The sequence below is a fragment of the Dipodomys spectabilis genome, unplaced genomic scaffold (genome assembly GCF_019054845.1).
Source record: "Dipodomys spectabilis isolate Male_0828 unplaced genomic scaffold, ASM1905484v1 ptg000002l, whole genome shotgun sequence".
Classification (NCBI taxonomy): domain Eukaryota; kingdom Metazoa; phylum Chordata; class Mammalia; order Rodentia; family Heteromyidae; genus Dipodomys; species Dipodomys spectabilis.
Genome location: NW_024870679.1, coordinates 19,041,901 through 19,068,142, shown reverse-complemented (window position 1 = coordinate 19,068,142; position 26,242 = coordinate 19,041,901). Strand labels below are relative to the sequence as shown.

Here is a 26,242-nt window from a genome sequence, read left to right as displayed (position 1 = left end):
TCAAAATTCTAAGGAATCCATCCATTTTTTGACTGTGTATGGCATAGTGTCCAGAAACTTCAAGAAGTCTTGATGTCTTACATCTGATGTATCATAAAGTTTTGTAAAAGGGAGTTGGTAGGGTCTAGCTCTTGCTTGTCATTCTAAGGCTGTAGTGCTAGCTTCTCAAACACCAGGTGTGCATGCCTGTGTGCTTGTTAGGTGCTTGTTAACAGTTTGAATCCCCACATAGACTGAATAGTAGTAACCGTATTGAATACCATGTGAACATGCCCAGGTTCACAAATTGGACATCCTTCCATCCTTATAGCAGCACCTTCTTGACCAGATTGTTCTCCCCTTCTTAACTTTGAAACCATAGAAGATATTTTCTACATTAAATAGAGCATTGCTGGGCACCGGTGGCTCATGCCTGTAATCCTAGCTGCTCAGGAGGATGAGATCTAAGGATCATAGTTTCCCACCGCAGGTGGGAAAGTCCATGAGATTCACATCTCCCAATTAACTAGCAAAAAAAGTGATAATGGAGGTAAGGCTCAAATGGTCAAGTGCCATCCTTGAATGTAAAAGCTTAGGGAAGCTCCAGGAGTCCAAGCCTCAGTACCAGCATTGAAAAAATAAAATTACATCAGGCAACTTGAACTTGAGCCTCCAGATTCCATTGTTCCATGTGGCTCTTTGTTGGATCTCTCAGTCTTGCTTGCCTGTTAGGGACTTCTCATTTTGTTTATTTGTGTCATTGAGTTCTCAGTGGTCTTCAGGATCCTATTGACCGGAACACCCATCCAGAACAGCCTCTCGGAACTCTACTCCCTCCTCAGTTTTGTGGAGCCTGAACTCTTTTCCAGAGAGCAGGTGGAAGATTTTGTTCAGCGTTACCAGGATATTGAGAAAGAGTCCACATCAGGCAAGTTTCTTTTTCATTTTTTTGTTTTGTTTTGTTTTGTCGGTCACGGGGCTTGAACTGGGTACTGTCCCTGAGCTCTTTCTCTACCACTTTGAGCCACAGCACCACTTCTGGTTTTTTGGTGGTTCATTAGAGATAAGCGTCTCACAGACTTTCCTGCCCTGGCTGGCTTGGAACTATGATCCTCATTCTCAGCCTCCTGAGTAGCTAGGATTATAGGCATAAGCCACCAGTGCCCAGCTGCAAGTTTCTTTTCTACAAATCATCTCCAGAGGGTCTCAGCAGAGAAACTGCCCTGATTTATAAGAATTACTGATAGAGTAAATAGAACTGGTAACCAAGGGTGTCTGCCTGAAACAAGGCAGGTGATAGAGCTCCAGTTGTCTGTTCTCCTTCCCTCCCTCCTTCTCTTCCCTCCTTCCTTCCCTTCCTTCCTCTCTCCTTCTAATGCTTTTTCAACTTGAATTAGCTTTATAGGGATATGACTAACAGGTGCATGGGTACTATGAAAAATAACTATCCAGCATGCAGAATGAGTGTGAAAATGAGACACTAGCTAAATAATAAACTGCTGTATGTTCTCTAAGTAGTTCATGAGCTTGTGTTTTTATTACACAGCAAGTGAACTACACAGACTCCTGCAGCCATTTCTGCTGAGACGAGTGAAAGCTGAGGTCGCTGCTGACCTTCCCAGGAAAACAGAAGTAGTGATTTACCATGGCCTGTCAGCCCTGCAGAAAAAATACTACAAGGCCATTTTGATGAAAGACTTGGGTAATCAGAAGGTCTTCTTCCTGTTGTTTTTGTAGGGGTGGGCAGTGCTGGGGCTTGAACTCAGGGCATTGTCATTGTCCCTGAGTGCTACTTCTGGCTTTTTGGTGATTAATTGGAGATTTGAGTCTCACAGACTTTCCTGCCTGCGGTGGCTTTGAACCACGATCCTTAGATCTCAGCCTCCTGAGTAGCTAGGATTACAGGCATTAGCCACTGGCACCAGCCATTATTAAAACAATTTTGTGTGTATGTGCTGGTACTAGGGCTTGAACTCAGGACCTGAGCACTGTCCCTAAGCTTTTTTACTCAAAGGCTAGCAGTCCAATTGAGCCATACTTCCACTTCTGGTTTTTGCTGGTTAATTGGAGGTAAGAGTCACAAGAGACTTTCCTGTCCAGGCTGGCATCTAAACGTGATCCTCCAGTCTCAGCCTCCTGAGTAGCTAGGATTACAGGGGTGAACCACCAGTTCTGACCAGTGGCAAAGTATTTTAAAAATTACTGAGACTTGGTTGTCAGTTATGGGTAGGTTGATTTACCTATCTTTTTGTCTGTCTGCCTCCCTCTCTGTTTAAAATGGAAGATGCATTTGAAAATGAGATGGCAAAGAAAAAACTCCAGAACGTCTTGTCCCAGCTTCGAAAGTGTGTGGATCATCCGTACTTGTTTGATGGTGAGCGGTGCCCTTTTCCCCACCATTTGTTGAGAAAGTTCTGTGGCCAGAATTGTAGTACAATTCTTCAAAAAAGTTGCAAGAGCCAGGCATCAGTGGCTCACACCTGCAATCCTTGCTTCTCAGGAGGTTGTGATCTGAGGATCATGGTTTGAAGCCAGCCTTAGCTGGAAAATCCAATCTTTTCTCCAGTTAACCACCAGAAAAGCAGAAGTGGAGCTATGGCTCAAGTGGTAAAGCAGTAGTCTTGAGCACAAAGAACTAGGGATAGTGCTCAGACCCCGAGTTCAAGCCCTGTAACTTCAAAAAAAAAAAAAAAAGAGTTGCTTGAGCCAGGAACTGGCACTTTTTTGAGCTCCACACCTCTACTTTCAGCTTTTTGCTATAGCTAATTGGAGATAAGAATCTCACAGACTTTCCCGCTCCAGCTGACTTTGAACCCTGATCCTTAGATCTCAGCCTCCTGAGTAGATAGGATTACAGTTATGAATCACTGGCACCATCTCTGAGTCTGCTTCTCAGTTCTTTTTTTGTTCCTTTTTTTGTGTTGGCCTTATTGAGGTCTAAACTCAGGCCTCACATTTCCTAGGCCACTTCAGAGTCATACATCAGCCCCTTTTGCTTTAGTTATTTCTCAGATAAGGTTTTGGGCTTTTGCCCAGGCTGGCCTTGGACCAGAAGTACAGGCAACTGCCAACACTACTGGCTTTCAGTTTTGTTTTGTTTCATTTTTTGTCAGTGCTGGAGTTTGAACTCAGGGCCTGGGAACTGTCCCTGAGCTAGTGCTCTACCACTTGAGCCACAGCTCTACTTCCAGCTTTTTCTGAGTAGTTCATTGGAGATAAGAGATTCACAGATTTTCCTGCCTACGCTGGCTTCAAACTGCAACCTTTTGATCTCGGCCTCCTGAGTGGTTAGGATTATAGGTGTAAGCCACTGTTTCCCTGGCCTACTGGCTTTGTTTTTTGAAATAGGGTGTCACTAACTTTTGTCTAAACTTTGTCTTAAGACAAGAGCTTCCTGTCTTCAACTTCCAAGTAGCTGGAATTACAAGTGTGCACTCTCATACTCAGCCCCTTGGATTTATTTTTTTAGAATGAGAAGCTCAAGATTTCATTTCTGAATATATTGGCTGTTAGCATCTCCCTGTGCCTCAGTTTCCTGAAGAATGAATTTGGGTTGGGTTTGTTCTTTAGATTAATATTTATTAGGCTCTTTTGGTTAAGCTCTGTGGTTGGTGTCAAGCAACAGAGATGACCATGCATACAATTATCAAATGCCTCCAACGAAAGAGACTGGAGCATATTATGCATCAGAAAGGGGTATGGATGATACTGTAGCCTGAATATTGACATGGGTGAGTGTGTGTGTGTGTGTGAATTTGAGTGTGTGTATGTGTACATGCATGCACTGGTTCTGGGACTTGAATTCAGGTCTGGGCACTCTCCCTTAGCTTTTTTTGCCCAAGGTTCCCACTCTACCACTTGAGCCACAGCTTCACTTCTAGCTTTTTGGTGGTTAATAGGAGACAAGAGTCTTATAGATTTGTTTGCCTGGGCTGGCTTTGAACCTGGCTCCTCACATCTCAGCCTCCTGAGTAGCTGGGATTACAGGCATGAGCCACCAGAGCCTGGTAAATAGTGGCTTTTCTATTTGAGGAGTCTGGCCTGACCTATGGTACATTATTGAGACTGGGTTCTCTTTGCCAGGTGTGGAACCAGAGCCTTTTGAAATTGGAGAACACCTGGTTGAAGTTAGTGGAAAACTTCACCTACTGGACAAGCTGCTGGCATTCCTGTATTCCAGGTCAGCATTAGGTTTCTGAGCTAGTGACTGTCCAGACTTGAATCATGAGAAAATTAATGATTTCTTTCTTTCTGTTTTTATTGTTGTTGTTGTTGTTGTTGTTTTTGGTACTGAGCTCAGGAACTCACACTCTTGCTTGATTTTTTTCAATCAAGGTTGGAGCTTTACTGTTTGAGCCATACCTAAAGTTCCAGCTTTTTGCTGGTTAATTGGAGATAAGGGTCTCTTGGATTTTTCAGGCGAGGATCTTCAGATTTTAGCCTCCTGAGTAGCTCGGATTACAGGTGTGAACCACCTACAAGGTGTATTTAATGATTTCTTGGGATTGACTGAGTCTTCCTTTTTACAAGAGCCTGACCAAGGTTCTTCCTTCTTTACCACTTTTCTCCCACACTTTCCGTGATCACCCTGTTCTTTTCCTGAATTCATACAGGACTTGGGGTTCTGATCCAGCACTGGCAACACCTGCCTCTCTTGGCTACCTGGTTAACTGGAGTGTGTTGACCTCAGCACTCCAGCTTATCATTTAGCTCCACAGGGATGGTGTCTTTTGTGGCTAACTGCTGGCAGCTTGCAGTGAATCAGCAGACAGGCTCACAAAACAGCCTTTTTGTTAGCCTTCGGGGGATTGATTTAAACGTAGAACTTGGGAGTCTCTTTCCCAGAGACTTGAGTTGGGCACCAAAAGACCAAGTTTAGCCAGGCAGTGGTGGCTCACATCTGTGATTTAGCTACTCAGGGGGCTAAGATCTGAGGACCAAGGTTCAAAGCCAGCCCAGAAAGAAAAGTTCATGAGACTTTTTAATCTCCAATTAACCAGCAACAAAAAAATACAAGTAGAGATATGGCTCAAGTGGTAGAGCACCAGCCTTGAGAGAAAAAGCCAAGCAAGAATGCTCAGGCTCTGAGTTCAAGCCCCAGTACTGGCACCAAAACAAATCCCCCTTTCCTCCCCCCCAAAAAGAAGCCCATATTTAGTGTTTGGTGATTGGGTGTCTGGCTTGTATGTGGTCTTGCTAGTCACCAGCGGGAAAACTGCATTTAGGAAAACGCTCGAGGATTGTTCACTACCAGTTATGGCCTCAGACACCTAAAACTTCAGAATTGGCAACATTTTCCAACTTTCAGGATGTACAAGTTCAATGATCACATGTTGACTGTATTTTATTGGTCTTATATATCTATATAACTATCCTAAGTATTAAGTATTGAAGAGTTTGGCCAGGCACTGGTGGCTCACACCTGTAATCTTAGCAACTCAAGAGGCTGAGATCTGAGGATCACAGTTTGAAGGCAGCCCCGGCAGGAAAGTCCATGAGGCTCATATCTCCAATACATCAGATTAAAAACAGAAACAATAAACACAACCAGAGAAAAGCCCCAAGTTTAAGGTATGGCTCACCTCCACCTCTGAGTTATTAGTGTAAACGCTTGGCTCACCACCGCCTCTGAGTTAGTAGTGTAAGGTGTGGCTTGCTTCTGCCTCTGAGTTATTAGTTCCTACTTTGTTTTTCTTCCCAGGGGCCATCGGGTTCTGCTTTTCTCTCAGATGACCCAGATGTTGGATATTCTCCAAGACTATATGGATTACAGAGGTAACTCCCCTTAGATGCTCATTTCCTAAACTTTTTTTAGGCAGCTCTATGAAGAATAACATGGGATGAGTAGGAATTTTACAAAAGTAAGCAGCTCACAAACGCTGTTCAAAACTAAAAAGAGGAGTCTGAGGTGGTGGCTTACGCCTGTATCCTAGCTACTTTGGAGGCCGAGATCTGAGGATCAAGGTTCAAAGCTTGCCTAGGCAGAAAAGTCTGCAAGACTCCATCACCAATAAACCAGCAAAATGTCAGACTGGGAGGCATGGTTCAAGTGGTAGACCATCAGCGAGGGGCAAGAAGGCCAAGTGAGAATGAGAGGTCTGTTACAGGAGCACACATAAAAAGAACTCTCGATGCCAGTTGCCGGTTGTTCATGCTCCTAGATACTTAGGAGACTGAGATCTAAGGATTGTGGTTTGAAGACAGCTTAGTCAGACAAACCTGAGAGACTTTTAACTACCAAAAAGCTGGGAGTGGGGAATGTGGCTCAAGTGGTTAGAGCACCTGCCCCGAATAAAAGAGGTAACTGAGAGCAGCAGGCCCTGAGTAGTAGCCTCTGTAGCATCACAAAGAAAAAATGCAAACTGCTGTAGCATATGGACAATCAGGGCTGGGAAGAGCGGCAGCTGAGTGTTCTCTTCATAAGTGCCTGAGTTCGCTTATAAGATGATGAACTCTCCCTCTCAATCTTTTCCATAAGCTTTATTAAAAGTAGAGGCTTGCATGTCAATGGGGTGTTTGGTTTTGACTGCGTTTTCTTTTTAATTCCCCAAGGAGTTCTTAAAGAGTTAAGATTTCTCTCTTATTTTCACACCTCCCCCCCCCTTTGTATAAAGGCTATAGCTATGAGCGTGTGGACGGCTCAGTGAGGGGAGAAGAGAGGCACCTGGCCATTAAGAACTTCGGACAACAGCCCATTTTCACTTTCCTCCTGAGCACGAGGGCAGGTAGGTTACTGGCAGTGGGACAGCAGGTAGTACCCTTAACATTCCCAACAGTCCGTGTATTTTCCTGTCAACCTCCTCATGGTGAGATAATGGGAATTTATGATTCTTCTAACCAAATAAGTACCAAAAAGGAGGGGACTGAGAGTCATTGCTGTAGTTTGTCAAGGTTCTGGCATTCGGCATGGCGGCTTTTCTTTTATCAACCCATCGAGGCTTGTCTCATCTGAGAAGTGGGTCTTGAGGCGTGGAGTGAGTAGTTGGAAGGGAGATTGGTCTGCTGTGACACTGGCCTAGCTGTATCCTGGAAGACTCCTGGGATTTTGTGTCATTTTCATCCACATTCAGAGTAGCCATGAATCTAATTGGGACATTTTTTGGTTGCTCTTCCTCCAGGAATACCTTGCAGGTGTGTTGTCTACATTTCCAATATCTTATTTACCAACAACTATAATGAAACCACCAGCTATGTAGAAGAGTCACATGTCTCCATACAACATGCATCACAGATGATACGCATGGCATTGGTGGTGCTTTAGTATGTATGTACAGTGCCATGTATAAGCAAGTCAGCCAAAGTCAGTCTGGGGAGATGAGGAGCTTGGATCCGGCAGACCAGAAGTTACATAAGCTTGGTTTCTCTATCTCAAATCCTGTGGAATAGATGTGGAACACAAAAGGGAGGGGTGTCCTTCCTAAAAGCAACCAAGCCAGGCCCCTCACACTTCTGATCCTTACTCCTCAGGAGGCTGAGATCTGAGGATCACTGTTCACAGCCAGCACAGCTGAACTGGCCTGTTGGCTATTCCTTTTTTGCTATAGTTTTGCACATTTTCCTGTTTAACAGGTTTTCCCCCACTTTCAAGTGTTTTTCTGTGATTGACTCCTATTGCCACTAGGTGGCAGTGATTGCTTATAAATCTTTCCCAAATGGCTGCCTAGAGCTTGTTGATGAAAGTACCAATGCCAGGTGCTGGTGGCTCAGGCCTATAATCCTAGCTACTCAGAGGCTCAAATCTAAGGACTGCAGTTTGAAGCCAGCCCCGGCAGAAACGTCCATGAGACTTTTATCTATCTCCAGTTAACCACCAAAATCTAGAAGTGTGTGTGTGGCTCAAACAGTAGAGCTCATGCCTTAAACAAAAAAGCCAAGCAAGAGCATGAGGCCCTGAGTTCAAATCCCAGTATTAGCACAAAAGAAAGTATGTCTGAGGGAGATAACTTGATTTTATTGCCTAGCTGTAATTTGCAAGTGTGATCAAATGCTCTAGTATTACTAATGACCCAGTAGGCATCTTACATTTGGAGCTGTTTTCTGAAAGAACTTGTCATTTTTGTGTCAGTATTGGAGCTTGAACTCAGAACCTTGCACTCTCACTTGGCTTTTTGCTTGAGTCTGGTGCTCTACCACTTGAGCCATACTTCTACTTCCAGCTTTTTTTTTTTTGGTTAATTAGGGATAAGAGTTTCACAGACTTGGGCTGGGAAGGTGGCTCAGTGGTAGAGTGCTTGCCTTGCATGCTTGAGGCCCTGGGTTCGATTCCTCATAAGCAAAAAAAGAAAAAAGCCGGAAGTGGCGCTCTGGCTCAAGTGGTAGAGTGCTAGCCTTGAGCTGAAGAGCTGAGGGACAGCGCCCAGGCCCAGAGTTCAGGCCCCACGACCAGACCCAAAAAAAAAAAAAAAGAGTTTCATAGACTTTACTGCCAGCTTTGCTCAAAAATCATACTGATCCTCAGATCTCAGCTTCCCGAGTAGCTAGGATCACAGGTGTGAGCCACCAGCAGTTGGCCTTTATTTTATTTTTTTGCAAACTGATCTAGCAAAATTCAACCAAAGTTCTCAAGCAAAAGAGATTTTTAAGAGTTTCTCGGTACTAACTTACAAATCCTCCTTGCTCCTTTCCCCTGATGCCCACATTCTGTTAGATTTAATAATTATATTGTCCCGGGTCCTACAGTGTGAGGCCACACATACCACACTGGGCTCTGGAGTAGGATGGGCACCACCGTGAAGCCAGTCCGCTTGAGTGATGGCAGTTCATCCATGTGGCCCAGCCCAGCCCACACCTCTCTTCCAGTTCCTCCTCTCTGTGCCCAAGTATACTCCTTTATCCTTTGCTTCCAGGCGGAGTTGGCATGAACTTAACAGCAGCAGATACCGTGATTTTTGTTGACAGCGACTTTAACCCTCACAACGACTTGCAGGCAGCTGCCAGGGCTCACCGGATTGGCCAGGACAAGTGAGTGAGCTGAGCATGGGCATTTCCCCGCTGGCGTGGCTTGCCTGGGAAGGAGGGTGAGGAGCACAGTCCTGGTGTCAGGAGATGAGAGGCCTCCAGGCTCAGCCCAGAGTTGCTTCCAACCCCTGGGCTTGAGTCAGGGGCCAGCTTGTCTGTCCACACTTACTTTCCTAAAAATAAAAAGGTGCAGTTACAACAGGATTGGAGAGAACCTTTAAGTCAGGACCTAGCTCAGGTTTAAAATGGGCTGAGAGCCAAGTGTCAGTGGCTCACATCTATAATCCTAATTACTCAGGAGGCTCAGATCTGAGGATCCAGGTAGGAAGCTAGCTTAGGCAGACATCTGTGAGACTTGAATTAAACAGCAAAAAATTGGAAGTGGAGGCATGGCTCAAATGGTAGAATACCAGCCTTAAGGAAACAAGCCAAGGCCTTAATTTTAGACCCAAGTACAGGTGCAAAAAGAAAAGGAAGGGAGGGAGGGAAGGAGGGGATGAGGAAGGAAGGAAAGAAAAGAAGGTGGGGGAGGGAGAGGGGTCATGAAACCTTGTCAGAAAGGTGGCTGTGACGTGCAGGCGCTGTGTATCCCCCTGCCGGATCGCTGTGGCCACAGAGGCAGTAGCTCAGTGCCAGCCACCCCTTCATCCTTCTGACCTCAAGAACCTGAGGACAGGTCCTTTCTGCATGCTCAGTGCAAATGGACTGTGGCCTTGTATCTGCTGTGTACTGTGCTGTACCCCCAGCCCAACCACGTTCTTCTTCTTTTTTTTTTTTTTTGTTGGTCGTGGGGCTTGAACTCTGGGCCTGGGCGCTGTCCCTCAGCTCTTCAGCTCAAGGCGAGCGCTCTACCATTTGAGCTACAGCGCCACTTCCGGTTTTCTGGTGGTTTATTAGAGATAGGAGTCTCACAGTCTCTCCTGCCCGGGCTGGTTTTGAATCGTGATCCTCAGATCTCAGCCTCCTGAGTAGCTAGGATTACAGGTGTGAGCCACCAGCGCCCGGCTACGTTCTTCGTTTTGTGTATGTGCCACTACTGGGACTTGAACTCAGGGCCTCATGCTCTTTTAGCCCAGGGTGCTTTTCCACTTGAACTCCACCACCACTTCTGGCTTTTTGCTGGTTAGTTGGAGATAAGAGTTTCATGGACTTCCTGCATGGGCTGGCTTCAAGTGAGATTCTCAGAATTCAGCCTCCTGGGTAGCTAGGATTACAGGTGGAAGCCATTGTCACCTGACGATCTTGTCCTTTTAATTGTCCCCTGTATATGCCTGGTGTTTGGTTTTGCTTCCTTTTATGTATACTTATCTGGCTCATTTTTCTCCAATTTGTAGATGCTCATCTTATCCACTGTCACTGACTTCCGTGCAGGTCTGTTAAAGTTATTCGACTGATTGGCCGAGACACTGTGGAAGAAATTGTCTACAGGAAGGCAGCCTCCAAACTGCAGCTCACCAACAAGGTCACAGAAGGAGGCCATTTGACTCTAGGAACCCAGAAAGCTTCCGCAGATGCAGACCTCCAGGTAGGAGTCAACCAGGAGCACACACCTGTGGGTGCTCCCTGTAATCATAGCTACTCAGAAGGCTGAGAGTGGGGATCATGGTTTGAAGCTAGCCCAGGCAGGAAAGTCTGTGAAACTCTTGTGTCCAATTAACCACCAAAAAGCTGGAAGTAGAGCTGTGGGTTAAGTGGTAGAGTGCCATCCTTGAGCAAAAAAAGCTCAGGGACAATGCCCAGGCCCTGAGGGGAAGCCCCAGGATCAGTACAAAAGGAAGGGAGGAGAGAGGAAGGAAAGGGCAAATGCCAAAGGGAATGAGGTAGAGTACTGGGAGCAGCCTTCTCATTTGAGGAAGTTTAGCAGTGAAAAAGCTAGGATAGAGTCTCTAACTGCGGCTTTTGGGGAGGCCTGTGAGAAAGAATTGTTATTAAGAAGTGTTGTTATTCTTAATTGCTGTTATTTTTACATTAAAAAAAAATGGAGGCTTATAAATTAGTGTTGTGTTGTTATGGAGACTTGTCAAAGCCACAGCTCCGGTCGTTCATCACCTCTGCTTCTGCATGGTCGAGTGATTAAAGTGATTGGTGCCATCTTGCTGGAGGAGGGGAAAGGCAGGCTGCCCAGAGAAGGACCGTACCTGGGTTCTTTCAGCCACTTAGCAGATCACTCATAAGCTGGTGCTTTTTGTTCTTAAGAACTAACTGGACTCTTGTTTTCTCCATTGAAGTTAAGTGAGATTCTCAAGTTCGGCTTGGATAAACTTCTGTCCTCTGAGGGGAGCACCATGAGTGACATGGACCTGGAGTCCATCCTAGGAGAAACCAAGGATGGCCAGTGGGTCCCAGATGGCCTGTCTGCTGAAGGAGGAGAGGCCAGAGAGCAAGAGGAAGGAAGTGAGTTGCAACCAGACAGAGTAAATGGCACAACCTAGGCATGAGCTAGGATGGGAGACCCCTGAAACACCCCACGTACTGTTCCCACTATCTCTCCCTACCCTCTTGCCATCTCGGGCATTGTGTGTGTGTGTGTGTGTGTGTGTGTGTGTGTGTGTGTGTGCGCACATACGTACTGTTCCCACTATCCCTACCCTCTTGCCATCTCGGGCATTGTGTGTGTGTGTGTGTGTGTGTGTGTGTGTGTGTGTGTGCGTGCGCGCGCGCACATACGTACTGTTCCCACTATCCCTACCCTCTTGCCATCTTGGGCATTGTGTGTGTGTGTGTGTGTGTGTGTGTACGTACTGTTCCCACTATCTCTCCCTACCCTCTTGCCATCTCGGGCAGTGTGTGTGTGTATGTGTGTGTGTGTGTGTGCGCGTGCGCGCAAGTGTGCGCGCTCTAACTTGGCTTTTCTACTCAAGGCCAGTCTTGGTGGTAAATTGGAGATAAGAGTTTCATGGACTTTTGGGGCTGGGAAGGTGGCTCAGTGGTAGAGCGCTTGCCTTGCATGCCTGAGGCCCTGGGTTCGATTCCTCAGCACCACATAAGCAAAAAAAAAAAAAAAAGCCGGAAGTGGCGCTGTGGCTCAAGTGGTAGAGCGCTAGCCTTGAGCTGAAGAGCTGAGGGACAGCGCCCAGGCCCAGAGTTCAGGCCCCACAACCGGATGCAAAAAAAAAAAAAAAAAAGAGTTTCATGGACTTTTTTACCCAGGCTGGCCATGGATCCCCAATCTTCAAATCTCAGCCTCCTGAGTAGCTAGGATTAATTACAGGCATGAACCACCAATGTGGCTGACTTCTGTTTCAGAAAATCTTTACTGTCATTGAGGGTTTCAGGTGAGGGAAGAAATAGATACATATGCTCACTTTTTTTAATGTTACATTTGGTCACCTTAAATACCAAAAGCTTACATCCATTTCTACTCACACCTAGATTAATCTCATCTTCTTTTTCTAAGGTTTACTAGAACGAATAAAATTAGTGTTTTCAGAAGAATAATTGCATTTCCCATTCAAACCAACTGCTTACTTTGTTGGTGGTGTTTTTTTTTGTTAGTCGTGGAGCTTGAATTCAGTGCCTGGGTGCTGTCTCTGAGTTCTTTTGCTCCAGGTTAGCGCTCTACCACTTTGAGCCAGCAAAAAGCTGGATGTAGAGGTTTAGGGCTCAAAAGAGTGCCAGTGTCTGGCTCAAGCAACTCTTCTTTTTTTTTTTTTTTTAAAGTCATGGTCTGGGCTCAGGGTCTGGGCTCTGTCCTTGAGCTCTTTTTGCTCCATGCTAATGCTTTATCACTTAGAGCCACAGCTCCACTTCTAGTTTTCTGGTGGTTAATTGGAAATAAGAGTCTCACACTTTCCTGCCTGGGCCACCTTTGAACTGTGATCCTCAGATCTCAGCCTCCTGAGTAGCTAGGATTACAGGTGTGAGCCACCAGCGCCTGACTATATTTTTCTTCAGACAAACCAATTACTTGAAAAGAACTCTCAGCTGAATTAAAATTTGTATTGTTTTCTTTTGAAATATTTTTAAAAAAATTATCTTTAGGTAGTTGTACAAAAGGGTCTCAAACCAATCGGTCAAGTTTATGAGTACACCTCATCTTGCACATTGTTGCCCCTTCTATTGTCATCTCCAGTCTCAACCCACCCATCCCCTCAAGTTACCTGGTTCCATTTTCACATGTGGACATTGAACATTATGGGATATTGTCTGTGATGGATGAGTCTGGCTTCCTGTGTGGTAGATGGCTCCTATGGGCTCCAGCCTCCTCTTGGCTACAAAATTAAGATGGAAAGCACAGAGGATATTACAAATAAATATGAAAGACTAGAAATTAAAACAACTTCTGCTGAAACTAAATCAAAAGCAGGATTGCTTTATCTTGGAAAAAAAATCCACATTTTTGAGCTGAAAAGTTCATGCAGTCTGCAGCTACATACGTTGATCATATCTGACACTTCTCAGCTCTTTATTTTTTTTCTCACTTGTTGATAGAGTGCCTCATTGCAAGCCCCCTGCTGATTTAATTAGCAAATGCCAATTAGAATTACAGCTGGTTAGATTTGGGTACAAGTGTGGAGCAATTGATCTCTTGAGAATGAAAATGTTTTGCTTTCATTTTCTCCAGGGAAAACATACTTACAGCTAATTTCATAAGGCTGGGGAAATAAATTATTTGGTAACATGTGTTATTAAATACACTTCAGTTTCGACTCATTCTCTTACCTATCTGTGGTTGCTGGTCTTGGCGGATTGTCACTTGATTCACAGTCTTGGCAGATTACCCAGCTTTATGGAGCCTCTGTGTCCTCATCTGGAAAATGGTGCTAGTAATGTCTGCTTTGCCTTCTTACCTGATTGCAAAAATCAAGTGGGATAATAGGGGTGAATGCGCTGTTTAAGATCACACTATAAGCTCAGAGCTGGTGGCTCACACCTGTAATCCTAGCTACACAGGAGACTAAGATCTGAGGACTGAGGGTTAAAGCCAGCCCAGGCAGAAAAGTCTGTGAAACTGTTGTCTCTAATTATCCACCAAAAAAGCTGGACATGGAAGTATGGTTCAGCTGGTAGATACCAGCTTTGAGGGAAGAAGCTAAGGGACAGTGCCCAGTCCCTGAGTTTCAGCTCCATGACCAGCACATACACATAAAACAGGCAAGAAACTGTATGTCCAAGGGATTGTTTTTGTGGTGATGCTTTTTTTTTTCTTCTAGATTGCTCATTTGCCCCTTTAATATATAGGAACAGGGGAAAGTGTGCTTCATCCAAAAAGTAGAGATTGTATAAGAGAATGCTAAGGTCATTGAGATTTGTGCTGAAGAATAGCCTGGGGGGAGGGGGGTGAGAGAGAGAGCACACCACAAATTATAAATGGACCAAGCTCTGTCTGTGGAGGAGTATGGATCTCCATGGACACCCTGAGCATGATGGGAAAGGAAGTCACAAGCTGGTCTCAGCCTGTTCAAAACATGGTGGTTATCTTTTAGCCCTACCTACTGCTTTGAATATTGTTTTGGCTTTAATTGGACATATAGTCTCTTAGATTTGTATGCCTGGGCTGGCTTCAAATCATGATGCTCAGTTCTTAGCCTCTGTGTAGCTAGGATTATAGGTGTGAGTCACCAGCACCTGGCTATACCAGTGCCCAGCTTGTTTTTCATTGTCTTAACATTTCTCTCTCTCTTTGTGTTTTATGTTCTTAGAAAACCATATGTACTTATTTGAAGGTAAAGATTATTCTAAAGAGCCCAGTAAAGAAGACAAAAAGTCATTTGAACAACTGGTAACTCTTCAGAAAACTCTTCTGTTGGAGAAAATGAGTCAAGAGGGACGGTCACTCCGAAAGAAAGGCACTGTAAGAACTATTAATTTAATATAATAGTATAAATTCTCCAAACTGTCATCCTAAGAGAACAAAAAATGAAGCTAGGATCATCTTAATCTCTTATGGTAATTTGTTGAGAAATGAGTGTTGACTGAGGAAAATTATCTGGGTCCTAGAGCCATGTAAACTATTCTCATAATAAAGCGTTAACAAGGTTAGGTGCTCTGGTGGTTATCCTAGCTATTCAGGCTGCAGATCTGAGGATCAGGGTTCAAAGCTAGCCCAGGCAGACAAATATTAGAGACTATTACCCAATTAACCACCAAAAAGCCAGAAGTATTGTTGTGGCTCATCAAGAACTCAGGCTTGAGCAGAAAAGCTAAGGAAAAGCATGAGGCTCTGAATGCAAGCTGGGTGCTGGTGGCTCACACCTGTAATCCTAGCTACTTTAGGAGGCTGAGATCTGATGATCGCAGTTCAGAGCCAACCCAAGCAGGCAAGTCCATGAGACTCTTATTTCCAATTAACCACCAGAAAACCAGAAGTAGAGCTGTTGTTCAAAGTGTTAGAGTAGTAGCCTTGAGCAAAAGAGCTGAGGGGACAGTACCTATGCCCTGAGTTCAAGCTCCACAACTGACAAAAAGAAAATCAACAAATTGAGTGTATTGTATACTTAATGCTGATAAAAGCTCCCATGGTCCTTCCTCTAAGCTATAAAGTCTTATGACACCCCACTGTTGGAAATTGTGACCTTACTTCATAAATGACATGTAATATTCTAGATTCTACCTATCATTAAGATAATCAAGGTTATGAACTATTCCATTTTTTGTGTGTTTTGGGGGGCTACTCAGGCTTTTTCTTTCAAGGCTGGTGCTCCACCAGTTGGGTCACACCTGTATTTCTGGCCTTTTGCTGCTTAACTGAAGATAAGAGTCTCAGACTTTTCCTGCTGAGGCTGTCTTTGGAATTGTGATCCTCAGATCTGAGCCTCCTGAGAAACCAGATTACAGGCACGAGCCACTAGCGCCCAACAGAACTCTTTGTTTTAAAAGGAATTGCACAATACATTTGTAGAAAAGATTGGAATGAAACTTGACTAAATTTGAAAATACCACAATGCAGAATATGCTTTCCATCTAGGAAAAAGGCCCCCCAAAACAGTACTGTTTAGAAGTGCCTCATTCCTAATGAAATCAGTGAAAATGATTGCGCTAGCCATGGCACTGGCTGTCTGGCACCTTGTGGTCACCATGCGTGTGAAATGGACCAGTAATTCCTGCCACACGGCATGGCATAGGGACAGCACCCAGCATGTTGCTCCGTGCAGGGCGCCGCAGAGGTGAGTGACACTCACAGCACCTGACCTTCCTGCCTGCGGTCCTTGCTCTTCCTCAGGTTCTGATCCCTGGTCTTGTGGAGGGGACCTCCAAGAGGAAGCGAGTTCTGAGCCCAGAAGAACTGGAGGAGAGACGGAAGAAAAGAGAAGAAGCAGCAGCCAAGAGAAAGAGACAAGTAGAGGAGAGGAGGAAGGCAAAGAAAGAAGCTGAGCATAAGAAAAAGTACGTCTGCATCCTATGCCAAGCTGACGACCACGGTGTGTTAAGGGGTCACTATTATATAGTTCAACTCTATAGCTGAATGTCACATTAAAAACCTAGAAAATTCAGGGCGTTTGTTGGTGGCTCATGCTTGTCATCCTAGCTGCTCATGAAGCTGAGATCTGAGAATCATGGTTTGAAGCTAGCCTGGGCAGAAAGGTCCATGAGACTCTTACCTCCAATTAACCAACAAAGAGTGGAAAATGGAGGTGTGATTCAAATGGTAGAGCACCAGCTCTGAGTAAAAAAGCCAAGAGAGAATTCAAAACTCTGGGTTCAAGCCTTCATACTGGCACACTCATATATACACCCCACAGAAAATGTTCATCAGAACTGGCTGTAACTATTCGTATCAGCATATGTGTGAAAAGATGAACTTTTTTTTTTGCTGGTCCTGGGGCTTGAACTCAGGGCCTGGGCACTGTCCCTAAGCTTCTTTTGCTCAAGGCTAGCACTCTACCACTTGAGCCACAATGCCACTTCTGGCTTTTTTCTGTTTATGTGGTACTAAGGAATTGAACCCAGGGCTTCATACATTCTAGGCAAGCACTTTACCACTGAGCTACATTCTCAGCCTAAGATGAACATTTTTTCTACTTTAGAGCGATGTCCCGAGTACAGAGATGATGTATTCTGTTGAAATAATATTTTTGTTGTTTGCTCTGTTTTTATCAGTCATGGGACTTGAACTCGGAGTCTGGGCTCTGTCCCTGAGCTTTTCCTCTCAAGGCCTAGCACTCTACCACTTTAATCCAAGCTCTACTTCTAGTTTTCTGGTAGTTAATAGGAGATAAGAGTTTCACCGGGACTTTTCTGCCTGGGATGACTTTGAACTGCGACCCTCAGATCTCAGCCTCTTGAGTAGCTAGGATTACAGGCACCCAGCAAATAAAAAATATTGAAAGGTTTTATTGTAGCTGAACAAGACGTCATATATTTGAACAGTCATTTTTCTTAGAATCAGAGACATTTGGTAGCTGCTCATTATTGAAGTGCAGTCAGGAGGCTGTTAGGCTCATCAGTGACTTACATATTTACAAATGAGCCAAAAACTTCAGGCAAGTTTCTAATTGCCTCTCCACTTGGCTGTTATGGTTTGTAAATAGCGGTGCAGAATGTTCTAAGGGCGCTGGCTGATTCACTTTTTCTCTCCGGTCTCTGAAGGATGACCTGGTGGGAGTCCAGTGGTTACCAGTCCTTCTGCCTGCCCTCGGAGGACAGTGAGCCAGAGGAGCTTGAGGATGAGGTGGAAGAGGATTCTTCTGACCTGGATTATGGAGACCCAGACTCGACCTCCATCAAGTACATCAGTGGAGATGTCACCCACCCTCAGGCGGGGGCAGAAGATGCCCTCATCGTGCACTGCGTGGGTAGGTGACAGGGCCCAGAACCTGCCGGTGCCCAGAAACAGGGACAACAGGCAACATAGTGACAATGGTGGTGATCCAGGGTCGTATTGTTCAATCAGAAAAGCAGAGTTCAGAATCAAGACACAGATTTGACTCTTGGCTTTTTCCTTCCACCCAACCTCTCTGAGCCTCAATTTCCTCAGCCATATAATGAGATAACATCTGCTTCATCTTCTGCACAGTGTGTGTGTGTGTGTGTGTGTGTGTGTGTGTGTGTGTGTGTGTGTGTGTGTGCGCGCGTGTGTGTGTGTGTGTGTGTGCGCGCGCATGCGTGCGTGCGCGCATGCTGCTACTGGGGCTTGAACTCAGGACCTTGCATTCTCTTTGGCATTTTTTGCCCAAGGTTGGTACTCTACAGTTTGAACCACACCTCCACTTCCAGCTTTTTGCTGGCTCATTGGAGATAAGTCTCATAGACTTTCCTGCCTAGGCTGGCTTCAAATTACAATCCTCAGATCTCAGCCTACTGAGGAGCCAGGATTACTAGGTCTGAGCTACCAGCTCTCATCTTTCTGATCAACTTTTACAAAACAGTCTCTATCTGTACCTCTGTGCTGTTCTTTCTCCTCTTTCTCCTCTTCCTTTGTTGCTGCAGATCACCACCTGTCATATTAACATGCGTTTTTAGTTGCCTATGACATTACATTAGAAAAGAAGCTGCATGGGGCAGAGACGGGATGTCCTTTGTCCACTGCTATCTCTGCTGCTTATGCAGTAATGCCTCATGTGTAATCCACTCCACAAATCCTTACAGTATGAATTGTCAGAAAGGGACTGAAAGGGGAGGTTCCACCTCTTGCCCTTCTTCACTTGCCTCCCAGAAGTCACAGACATATTAGAGATTCTGCTCACTAATTTTTGACACACTCCCAGTGGGATGGCTAGTTGTATCTCCCAGAAAAACTTCTACATATTGGGAAGTCCAAATACGACATTTGTAGATCAGCTCTCTTTTCTATAGCCTATTTTGTGTGCTTTTGGGCATCTGAATTGTCAACTGGACTTTGTGTAGATGAGACTATTCTCTTCTCTTCTGTCAGATGACTCTGGCCGCTGGGGCCGAGGTGGTTTATTCACAGCTCTGGAGGCACGGTCTGCTGAGCCAAGAAAAAGATATGAGTTGGCTGGGAAAATGCAAGGTAAAGAGGCAAAGCAGGACAGTGGGTCCATGGGTCAGGGCTGGAATAAGGCAGGAAGGGACATACCACATCCTATTAGACGGGTAAGGAATCAGAAGAGCCGCTTGAGGCCTGAGTTCTGTCATCCATTAGTGATGTAACGTAGAGATGGTCCCCTGCTTCTCTGTGACTCTTTCCTCGTCTATGTTTGGCGAGTGGTATTTGTCCCACCTACCTTGATGGAACAGTAGTGAGGCTCATGAATGTGTATGAGTTCTGAAAAATGTCCATCATCACATCTGCTTTTAAGTCTTAGAACAAAGATTACCCCATTGCTTCCAGCTCAGCCCATTTTCCTAAGAGAGAGTCTCATGGAGGCCTCAAATCTATGTAGAGAAACAACACACGCTATTTAAGTGCTAAGGGTAGATTGGTAGACGGGGCCTGGGGGCAGGAAGGTGTATTAATGGGAAAACCACAGCCTGGGACAGAAGTCAGGCTGCTTAGGGCCAGGGGAAGTTGTAACACTGAATAGATAGCATCCCTTGGCACAGAACAATGGAAAGTTACCCATTTTGGCATGTAGAAATCGCAGTATAGAAAGAGGTAACATTATCATCGTGATTATATGGTACCCTCTAGATTTTTCCTATTAGGTTTTAGTGCTGTTTTGATTTGCATCTCCTTTCTCCTGGTTCTTCTGTCTAAAATGGAAAGGAAAACACTCAATGCTCAGGGCTTAGCAAGGTGGACAGTCAGCCCAGAACTGGATGCTGATTTGGCAGCTGGAAAAGCAGAGAACAGGAGAGAGATCTAACCCAGAGTTGCATCCGAAACAAGAGGGCAGAGAACAAGGTAGAAAACACTTCCTCAAAGGAAAAAAGGCAACAATGAGCTGCTAGATGACCTTGAAGATACAGTGTTTGAAGTAAGGGTTGAGTAGCCTTTTTCCAAAATTCATGGGACCAGAACTATATCAAATTGGAAGGAAGAAGGCTGTTGAAATATTTGCACATATATAATGAGATGTATGTGTAGAGATGAGATCCAAGTTTAAATGCAAAAGTCACTAATGACTTGGGCACTGGTGGCTCATGCCTGTAATCCTAGCTACTCAGGAAGCTGAGATCTGAGGATTGCAGTTCAAAGCCAGCTCAAGCAGGAAAGTCCATGAGACTTTTCTCCAATAAACTACTCAGAAAAAGCTGGAAGTGGCGCTGTGGCTCAAGAGTACTAGCCTTGAGCACAAAGAGGCTCGGACAGTGCCCAGGCCCTGAGTTCAAGCCCCAAGATCCACAGAGAGAGAGAGAGAGAGAGAGAGAGAGAGAGAGAGAACCAGAAGTGGAGTTGTGGCTTAAGTGGTAGAGCATAGCCTTGAGTAAAAAAGCTAAGGGACAGCTCCAGGCCCTTTCAAGCCCTAGGACAAGTGTATACACACACACACACACAGATTACAGCAAAATAGTCCTTAGTGGGAGATGCTGAAGTGGGGGTAAGAACAGGATCTGACCCAAGGTCAGCCACAGGACTTTGGGAGACGTTGGCTGTGAGGTAAGAAGAGGCTGGTTTCTTCAACTGCTGGTGCTGGGAAAACTGGGCGGCCACAGGCAGAAAACTAAAAGTGGACCCCAGCCTATCACCATGCACCAACATCAACTCAAAATGGATTAAAGACCTTAACATTAAACTTGAATCTCTGAAACTACTGCAGGACAGAGTAGGAGAGACACTTGAACTAATAGGCACAGGAAGGAACTTCCTGAACAGAGTCCCAGGGTCACAACAAGTTGGAGAGAGACTCAACAAATGGGACTACCTTAAAATAAAAAGTTTCTGCACAGCTAAATCTATCGCAACCAAGCTAGAAAGACAACCAACTAATTGGGAAAAAATATTTACCAGCAATATATCAGACAAGGGGTTAACATCCTGTATATACAGGGAACTCAAGAAACTAATCCCTCCCAAACCTAACAAACCAATTACTAAATGGTCAAGGGAACTAAAGAGAGACTTCTCAGAAGAAGAGATAAAAATGGCAAAGAAATACATGAGGAAATGTTCACCATCCCTGGTTGTGAAGGAAATGCAAATAAAGACAACCCTGAGATACCACCTTACCCCAGTCAGAATGTCCCACATCTAAATATCAGCCAACGACAAATGCTGGAGGGGATGTGGAGAAAGAGGAACCCTATTACACTGCTGGTGGGAATGTACACTTATACAACCACTTTGGAAAGCAGTCTGGAGGATCCTGAGAAAGCTAAAGATTGACCTCCCTTATGACCCAGTCATACCACTTCTAGGCATCTACCCTGAACAACAGGAACCAATATACAAGGACACGTGCACCTCCATGTTTATTGCAGCACTGTTCGCAATAGCTAGGATATGGAAACAACCCAGATGCCCCACCACAGATGAATGGATCCAAAAATTGTGGTATCTGTACACAATGGAATATTATGCAGCCATTAGAAATGACAAAATAATGGCATTTGCAGGGAAATGGATGGAGCTAGAAGGAATCATGTTGAGCGAGGTAAGCTAAGAGCAAAGAGACAAATGGTACATGGTCTCCCTGATAAGTGGATGCTAAATCCAAAATGTTAGGTGATACGACAAAACTAACAGGACTTAAGAAACAAAGAACTCCCACTCATCTGGTCGAACCACTACTAAATATCCCCATACTGCTGATCACATGTACGGTGTATAACATGTGAACACCGTTATATGTTATAGACAGTGATAGACAATTTGCTCCAGGAAAGTTAGAATGAACTTGTGACTTTAAATGAGCATCATTATTCCACAATACTGTGAAATTCGAGAAATTATGTAATCACTTAATCACAATCAAAAAAAAAAAAAAGAACTTCGGGGAAGGTAGGGAGGGAAGGGATGGTAGGGGGAAAACAATGGAGGGGGTAACAATGTTCAATAGGAAGTGTACTCATTACCTCACTCATGTAACTGTAACCCTCTGTATAGTATCTTTACAATTAAAAAAAAAAAAAAAGAGGCTGGCTATGTAGACGTAGTGGAGGGTGGAGCAGGCCCTCTTTTCTGCAGTAGGGTCCAGGGGAGTGGACACAGTGGGGAAGCACAGAAAGATCCAGAATAGACCCTGCTTCATACAACTTAGTGGATTTAATGTTTTTGTTGTTGTTGCTTCTGGTTTTCTTTCTCAGATTTGAGTATGGGGGGTGTCCTTTTATTTCCCATTGATGATAAAGTATCAAGAGACAAGGGGCACGATTTGGTAAGTAAAAAACAAAACTAGGGGCTGGGAGGGTGGCTCAGTGGTAGAGCACTTGCCTTGCATGCATGAAGCCCTGGATTTGATTCCTCAGCACCACATAAGCAGAAAAAGCTGGAAGTGGCGTTGTGGCTCAAGTGGTAGAGCCTTGAGCTGAAGAGCTGAGGGACAGCACCCAGGCCCAGAGTTTAGGCCCCAATACCAAGAAAAACAAAAACTACACTCACAGGAAAGTCAAGGCTTTCAGAGCAACTTGCTCTGAAACCTGTCTGGCCTCTGACATGCGGCAGAGTCACCGTGCTGCAGTGGTGTGGGCTTGCGAATGTGTTTCCCACAGTGCTAGAGGCCACAAGATCACGGGCAGCCTTCCCTGCGGCCTCTCCGTGCTCATGGATGGCTGCCTCCAGTGTGCTCACACCATCTCTGCACATGAGCATCCCTGCTTCTTCCTGTGTGAACAGGTTTCCTCTTCTTAAAGGTTCATGCCTGAATTCTAGCTACTCAGGATCACAGTTCAGAGCCAGCCCGGACAGGAAAGTCCACAAGACTTATCTCCAGTTAACTAGCAAAAAGGTATAAGTGAAGCTGTGGCTTAAGTGGTAGAGTGTCAGCCTTGAATAGAAAAACAACAACAACTGCACAAGAGGATCAGATCCTGAGTTCAAGACTCAGTATTGCAACCTCCCCAAAGAAAGAGAGAGAGAAAAAGAGAGTTTTCTGTTTGGCCTTAAGCAGAGAAAGAGGGAAACAATCCATTCTTCTCTCCTTTCTTTGCTCATATCAGAAATCTTTTGCACCCCAAGTATCTCCTGCTTACTTGTCATTTGGAATAACTATAGTAAGTTTTATTTGCCATGCCTACTTCTTTTTTTTTCCTCATACTGGGGCTTCAAGTTAGAGCCTCTTGTATTTATCCTGCTTGCTCATGTCTGGCACTTCCACTTAAGCCATACCTCCAGCCTGGCTTTTTGTTCATTAATTGGAGATGGAGTCTTAAGGACTTTTCTGCCTGGGCTAGCTTAAAACTGTGATCCTCTAGACATTAGCCTCCGAGTAGCTAGGATTATAGGTATGGGCCACCAGTGCCTGGCTCATATTTGAATTCTTACCTTTAAGAGTATTTAGATATACTGTGTGTGTGTGTGTGTGTGTGTGTGTGTGTGTGTGTGTGTGTGTGTGTGTGTGTGTGTGCGCACGCGCGCACACTTGCTGCTACCAGGGCTTGAGCTCAAGGCCTCACATTCTCACTTGGCATTTTTGCTCACAGTTGACTCAGTCAACTTGAGCTGTGACTTCAGCCTGGCTCTTTGGGGATTAGTTGGAGATGGAGTGAGGCAGGCTTTCTTTTCCTTCCTTGATTGGCTTTGAACTGTAATCATTCAGATATCAGCCTCCTGAGTAGCTATGATTATGGGCATGAGCCTCTAGCACCTGGCTAGAAGTGTGTATACACACACACTCACACTCACACTCCAAGGGCCCCACAGAACTGTCTCTCCACCATAGGCAGGTCACTAGGTTAACATGGCTGCCTCCTATCCATGGCTGCTCATATGGTTGTTCTTCCCAGTTGGCCTTGGTTGTAGCTCAGCACCGAGATCGCGCCAACACCCTCTCTGGCATTCGGATGGCAGCCCTAGAAGAGGGCCTGAAGAAGATCTATGTAGCAGCAAAGAAAAAGAAAGGTGAGCTCTTCCGGTGTTTCGGTACCTCTCGTGGGAGTGGCGCAAGTCCATGACCCCCTGACTTGTGTGAAGGTCAGAACCATAGTGCGTTGCTGTCTACTTGGTTCTTTGGGAATCCTTTGTACCACGAATATTGGGAGCACGTCCATCCACTGGGGATTTTACCATGATTTTATTCTTAGGTGCCAGTACTGGGCTTGAATTCAGGGCCTACTGGTCAAAGTTTTTTTGTTTTTTGTTTTTTGCTTTTTTTGCTCAAGGTTAATGCCCTACCAATTGAGCCACAGCTCCACTTCTGGGTTTTTGAGTGGTCATTGAAGATAAGGATCTCATGGACTTTCCTGCCTGGGCTGGCTTTGAACTGTGATCCTCAGATCTCAGCTTTCTGAGTAGCTAGGATTGCAGGTGTGAGCTCCAGCACCCGGCTCCTATGTATATTATTTTTTCCATCCATCCTCTTTTGAGGGGTGAAGACACCATGATCTCTTCTCCTTTTTTGTATAGCAAGTGTTCATCTTCCACGCATCGGACATGCCACCAAGGGTTTCAATTGGTACGGGACCGAGCGCCTTATTCGGAAGTATTTGGCTGCCAGAGGCATTCCAACGTACATGTATCCTTTAGTGATCTTCATAGTTTCTTCACCCAGCCCAAGAGGGAAAGTGGGCTTTGTCTCCTGAGACTGCTGTTCCATCTAAGGCCTGGTCCCTTCCTTCTGTGTTGCTATATACAAACTAAGATGCAGCCAGCACTGGTGCCTAACACCTGTAATCCTAGCTCCTCAGAAAGTTGAGACCTGTGGATCATGGTTCAAATCCAGCCTAGGCCGGAAAGTTCATGAGACTCTTATCTCCAATGAACTAACAAAAAGCCAGAAGTAGAGTTGTGGCTAAGTGATAGAGCACCAGTGTTGAGCAAATAAAGCTTAACAAGAATGCAAAAACTTGAGACCACATCTGAAAGAAACTAAAGAAAACAATGAAGGCATGGCACAACTGTAGAGGACCTGTTTAGCAAATGTGAGACACAGTGCAAACCTCAGGACCACACACACACACACACAAAAACCCAACAAACCCTTGAATTACTGCAGAACTTAGTAAACCCAACAAACCCTTGAATTACTGCAGAACTTAGTAGAGCAGTCATGTCGTCATGTCTTGTATGCTTATACAATGGAGGCAGAAGCTGAAGAGTTCTGGGATAGCAGACAACAGAAATAGCAATGAGTCTTAAGAGCATGGAAGTGTTTATGGTGCACAGGAAGGGAATCCAGAGGTTGTCTATAGCTTTAGCCATTATTTGCATAGTCAAAAAGCAAAAACAGCGGTTTAAAGTGGAGACCATGCTTCCTTGACCGCCCTTATCAGATACTACTTTCCTAGAAGTAGGGCTGCTGGCATCCATTCCCCGTCCTTCACTTCCTCCTCCACCCAGCCACTGCCCTAACAGCCAACTTGGTGCTCCACACTGAGACTCCCGCACAGAGTGACTGTCATGGAGGACCCCAAGAGAGAACAAGGATGGAGTTGGCCTCTGGGACTGTCCATTTCCTGGGTTGACGTTTGTCCTCCTGGGGGGAGGGGTAGGCGGGGGGAGGGGAGGCCGCTGACTCTGATCTATACCTGTAATACAGGAATGCACTATTTTGGCCTTAGTTTACATAACTTGGTGTAATAATAAATTTCCTATATCAAATAGTTTCTGTCTGTATCTGGTTTTCTTACCCTTGAGCAGGCTAATTTTTTATGTGTATGGATGTGCCAGAACTGAACTCAAGTGCCAGCAACTTGAACTCAGGAGCTGTGTGTTGTTCTTTAGCTTTTTTTGCTCAAGGCTGGCACTCTACCTCTTGAGCCACATCTCTACTTCCAGCTTTTTTCTAGTCAGTTGGCACTAAGAATCCCACGGACTTTCCTGGAGGCTGGTTTTGAACCATGATTCAGATCTCAGCTTCCTTGAGTAGTTAGAAACAGACGTGACCCATCAGCACCTGGTTTGGAACTGATTTCTTCAGTGAGAGGTGGCATGGATTAAGGAGAGGGGAGAAGCAGTGGAACAGAGAAGGATCTCTATCAGTTGACTCATGCCTTCCAAAGTAAGATTATTTTATTTTTGTGCTGGTAGTTGGGTCTGAACTTGGGTTCTGGCACTCTTGCTTGGCTTTTTTGCTCAAGGCTGGCACTCTACCCCTTGAGCCACAGATCTATTTCTTGTTTTTTGGAGATCAGAGTCTCATGATTTTCTTGCTCTTGCTTAGCTTCAAATATGATCTTCACATCTCAGTCTCCTGAGTAGCTAGGATTACAAGTACGAGCCACCAGGGCCCAGCCAAAATGAGATTCTTGATCCAGACACAGAGTGTCTGCCTGAGTTCAAGCCCAGTATTGGCACCTAAAAATAATGATAAAGTAGCCTACTGCTAGCTTCAAGGCCTAGTCTCTGAGCCTTATGGACGGTCAG

The 26,242-nt window shown here is 45.1% G+C and overlaps 1 protein-coding gene across 1 annotated transcript in view; it reads left to right on the top strand.

Moving 5' to 3' along the window:
- The window catches only part of Chd1l (chromodomain helicase DNA binding protein 1 like), a 33,568-nt gene extending 8,211 nt beyond the window's left edge, over nt 1-25,357 (top strand). The window contains exons 7-23 of the mRNA XM_042683945.1: nt 745-907; nt 1,526-1,681; nt 2,264-2,353; nt 4,063-4,159; nt 5,681-5,754; nt 6,594-6,704; nt 8,826-8,940; nt 10,309-10,462; nt 11,166-11,331; nt 14,580-14,731; nt 16,100-16,263; nt 17,467-17,672; nt 18,752-18,850; nt 22,027-22,097; nt 23,665-23,779; nt 24,284-24,392; nt 25,150-25,357. Of these exons, the coding sequence (XP_042539879.1) occupies nt 745-907; nt 1,526-1,681; nt 2,264-2,353; nt 4,063-4,159; nt 5,681-5,754; nt 6,594-6,704; nt 8,826-8,940; nt 10,309-10,462; nt 11,166-11,331; nt 14,580-14,731; nt 16,100-16,263; nt 17,467-17,672; nt 18,752-18,850; nt 22,027-22,097; nt 23,665-23,779; nt 24,284-24,392; nt 25,150-25,228 (2,121 nt within the window). The 3' untranslated portion in view covers nt 25,229-25,357. The remainder of the gene's footprint in view (nt 1-744; nt 908-1,525; nt 1,682-2,263; nt 2,354-4,062; nt 4,160-5,680; nt 5,755-6,593; nt 6,705-8,825; nt 8,941-10,308; nt 10,463-11,165; nt 11,332-14,579; nt 14,732-16,099; nt 16,264-17,466; nt 17,673-18,751; nt 18,851-22,026; nt 22,098-23,664; nt 23,780-24,283; nt 24,393-25,149) is intronic.
- Nucleotides 25,358-26,242: the final 885 nt, after the last annotated feature.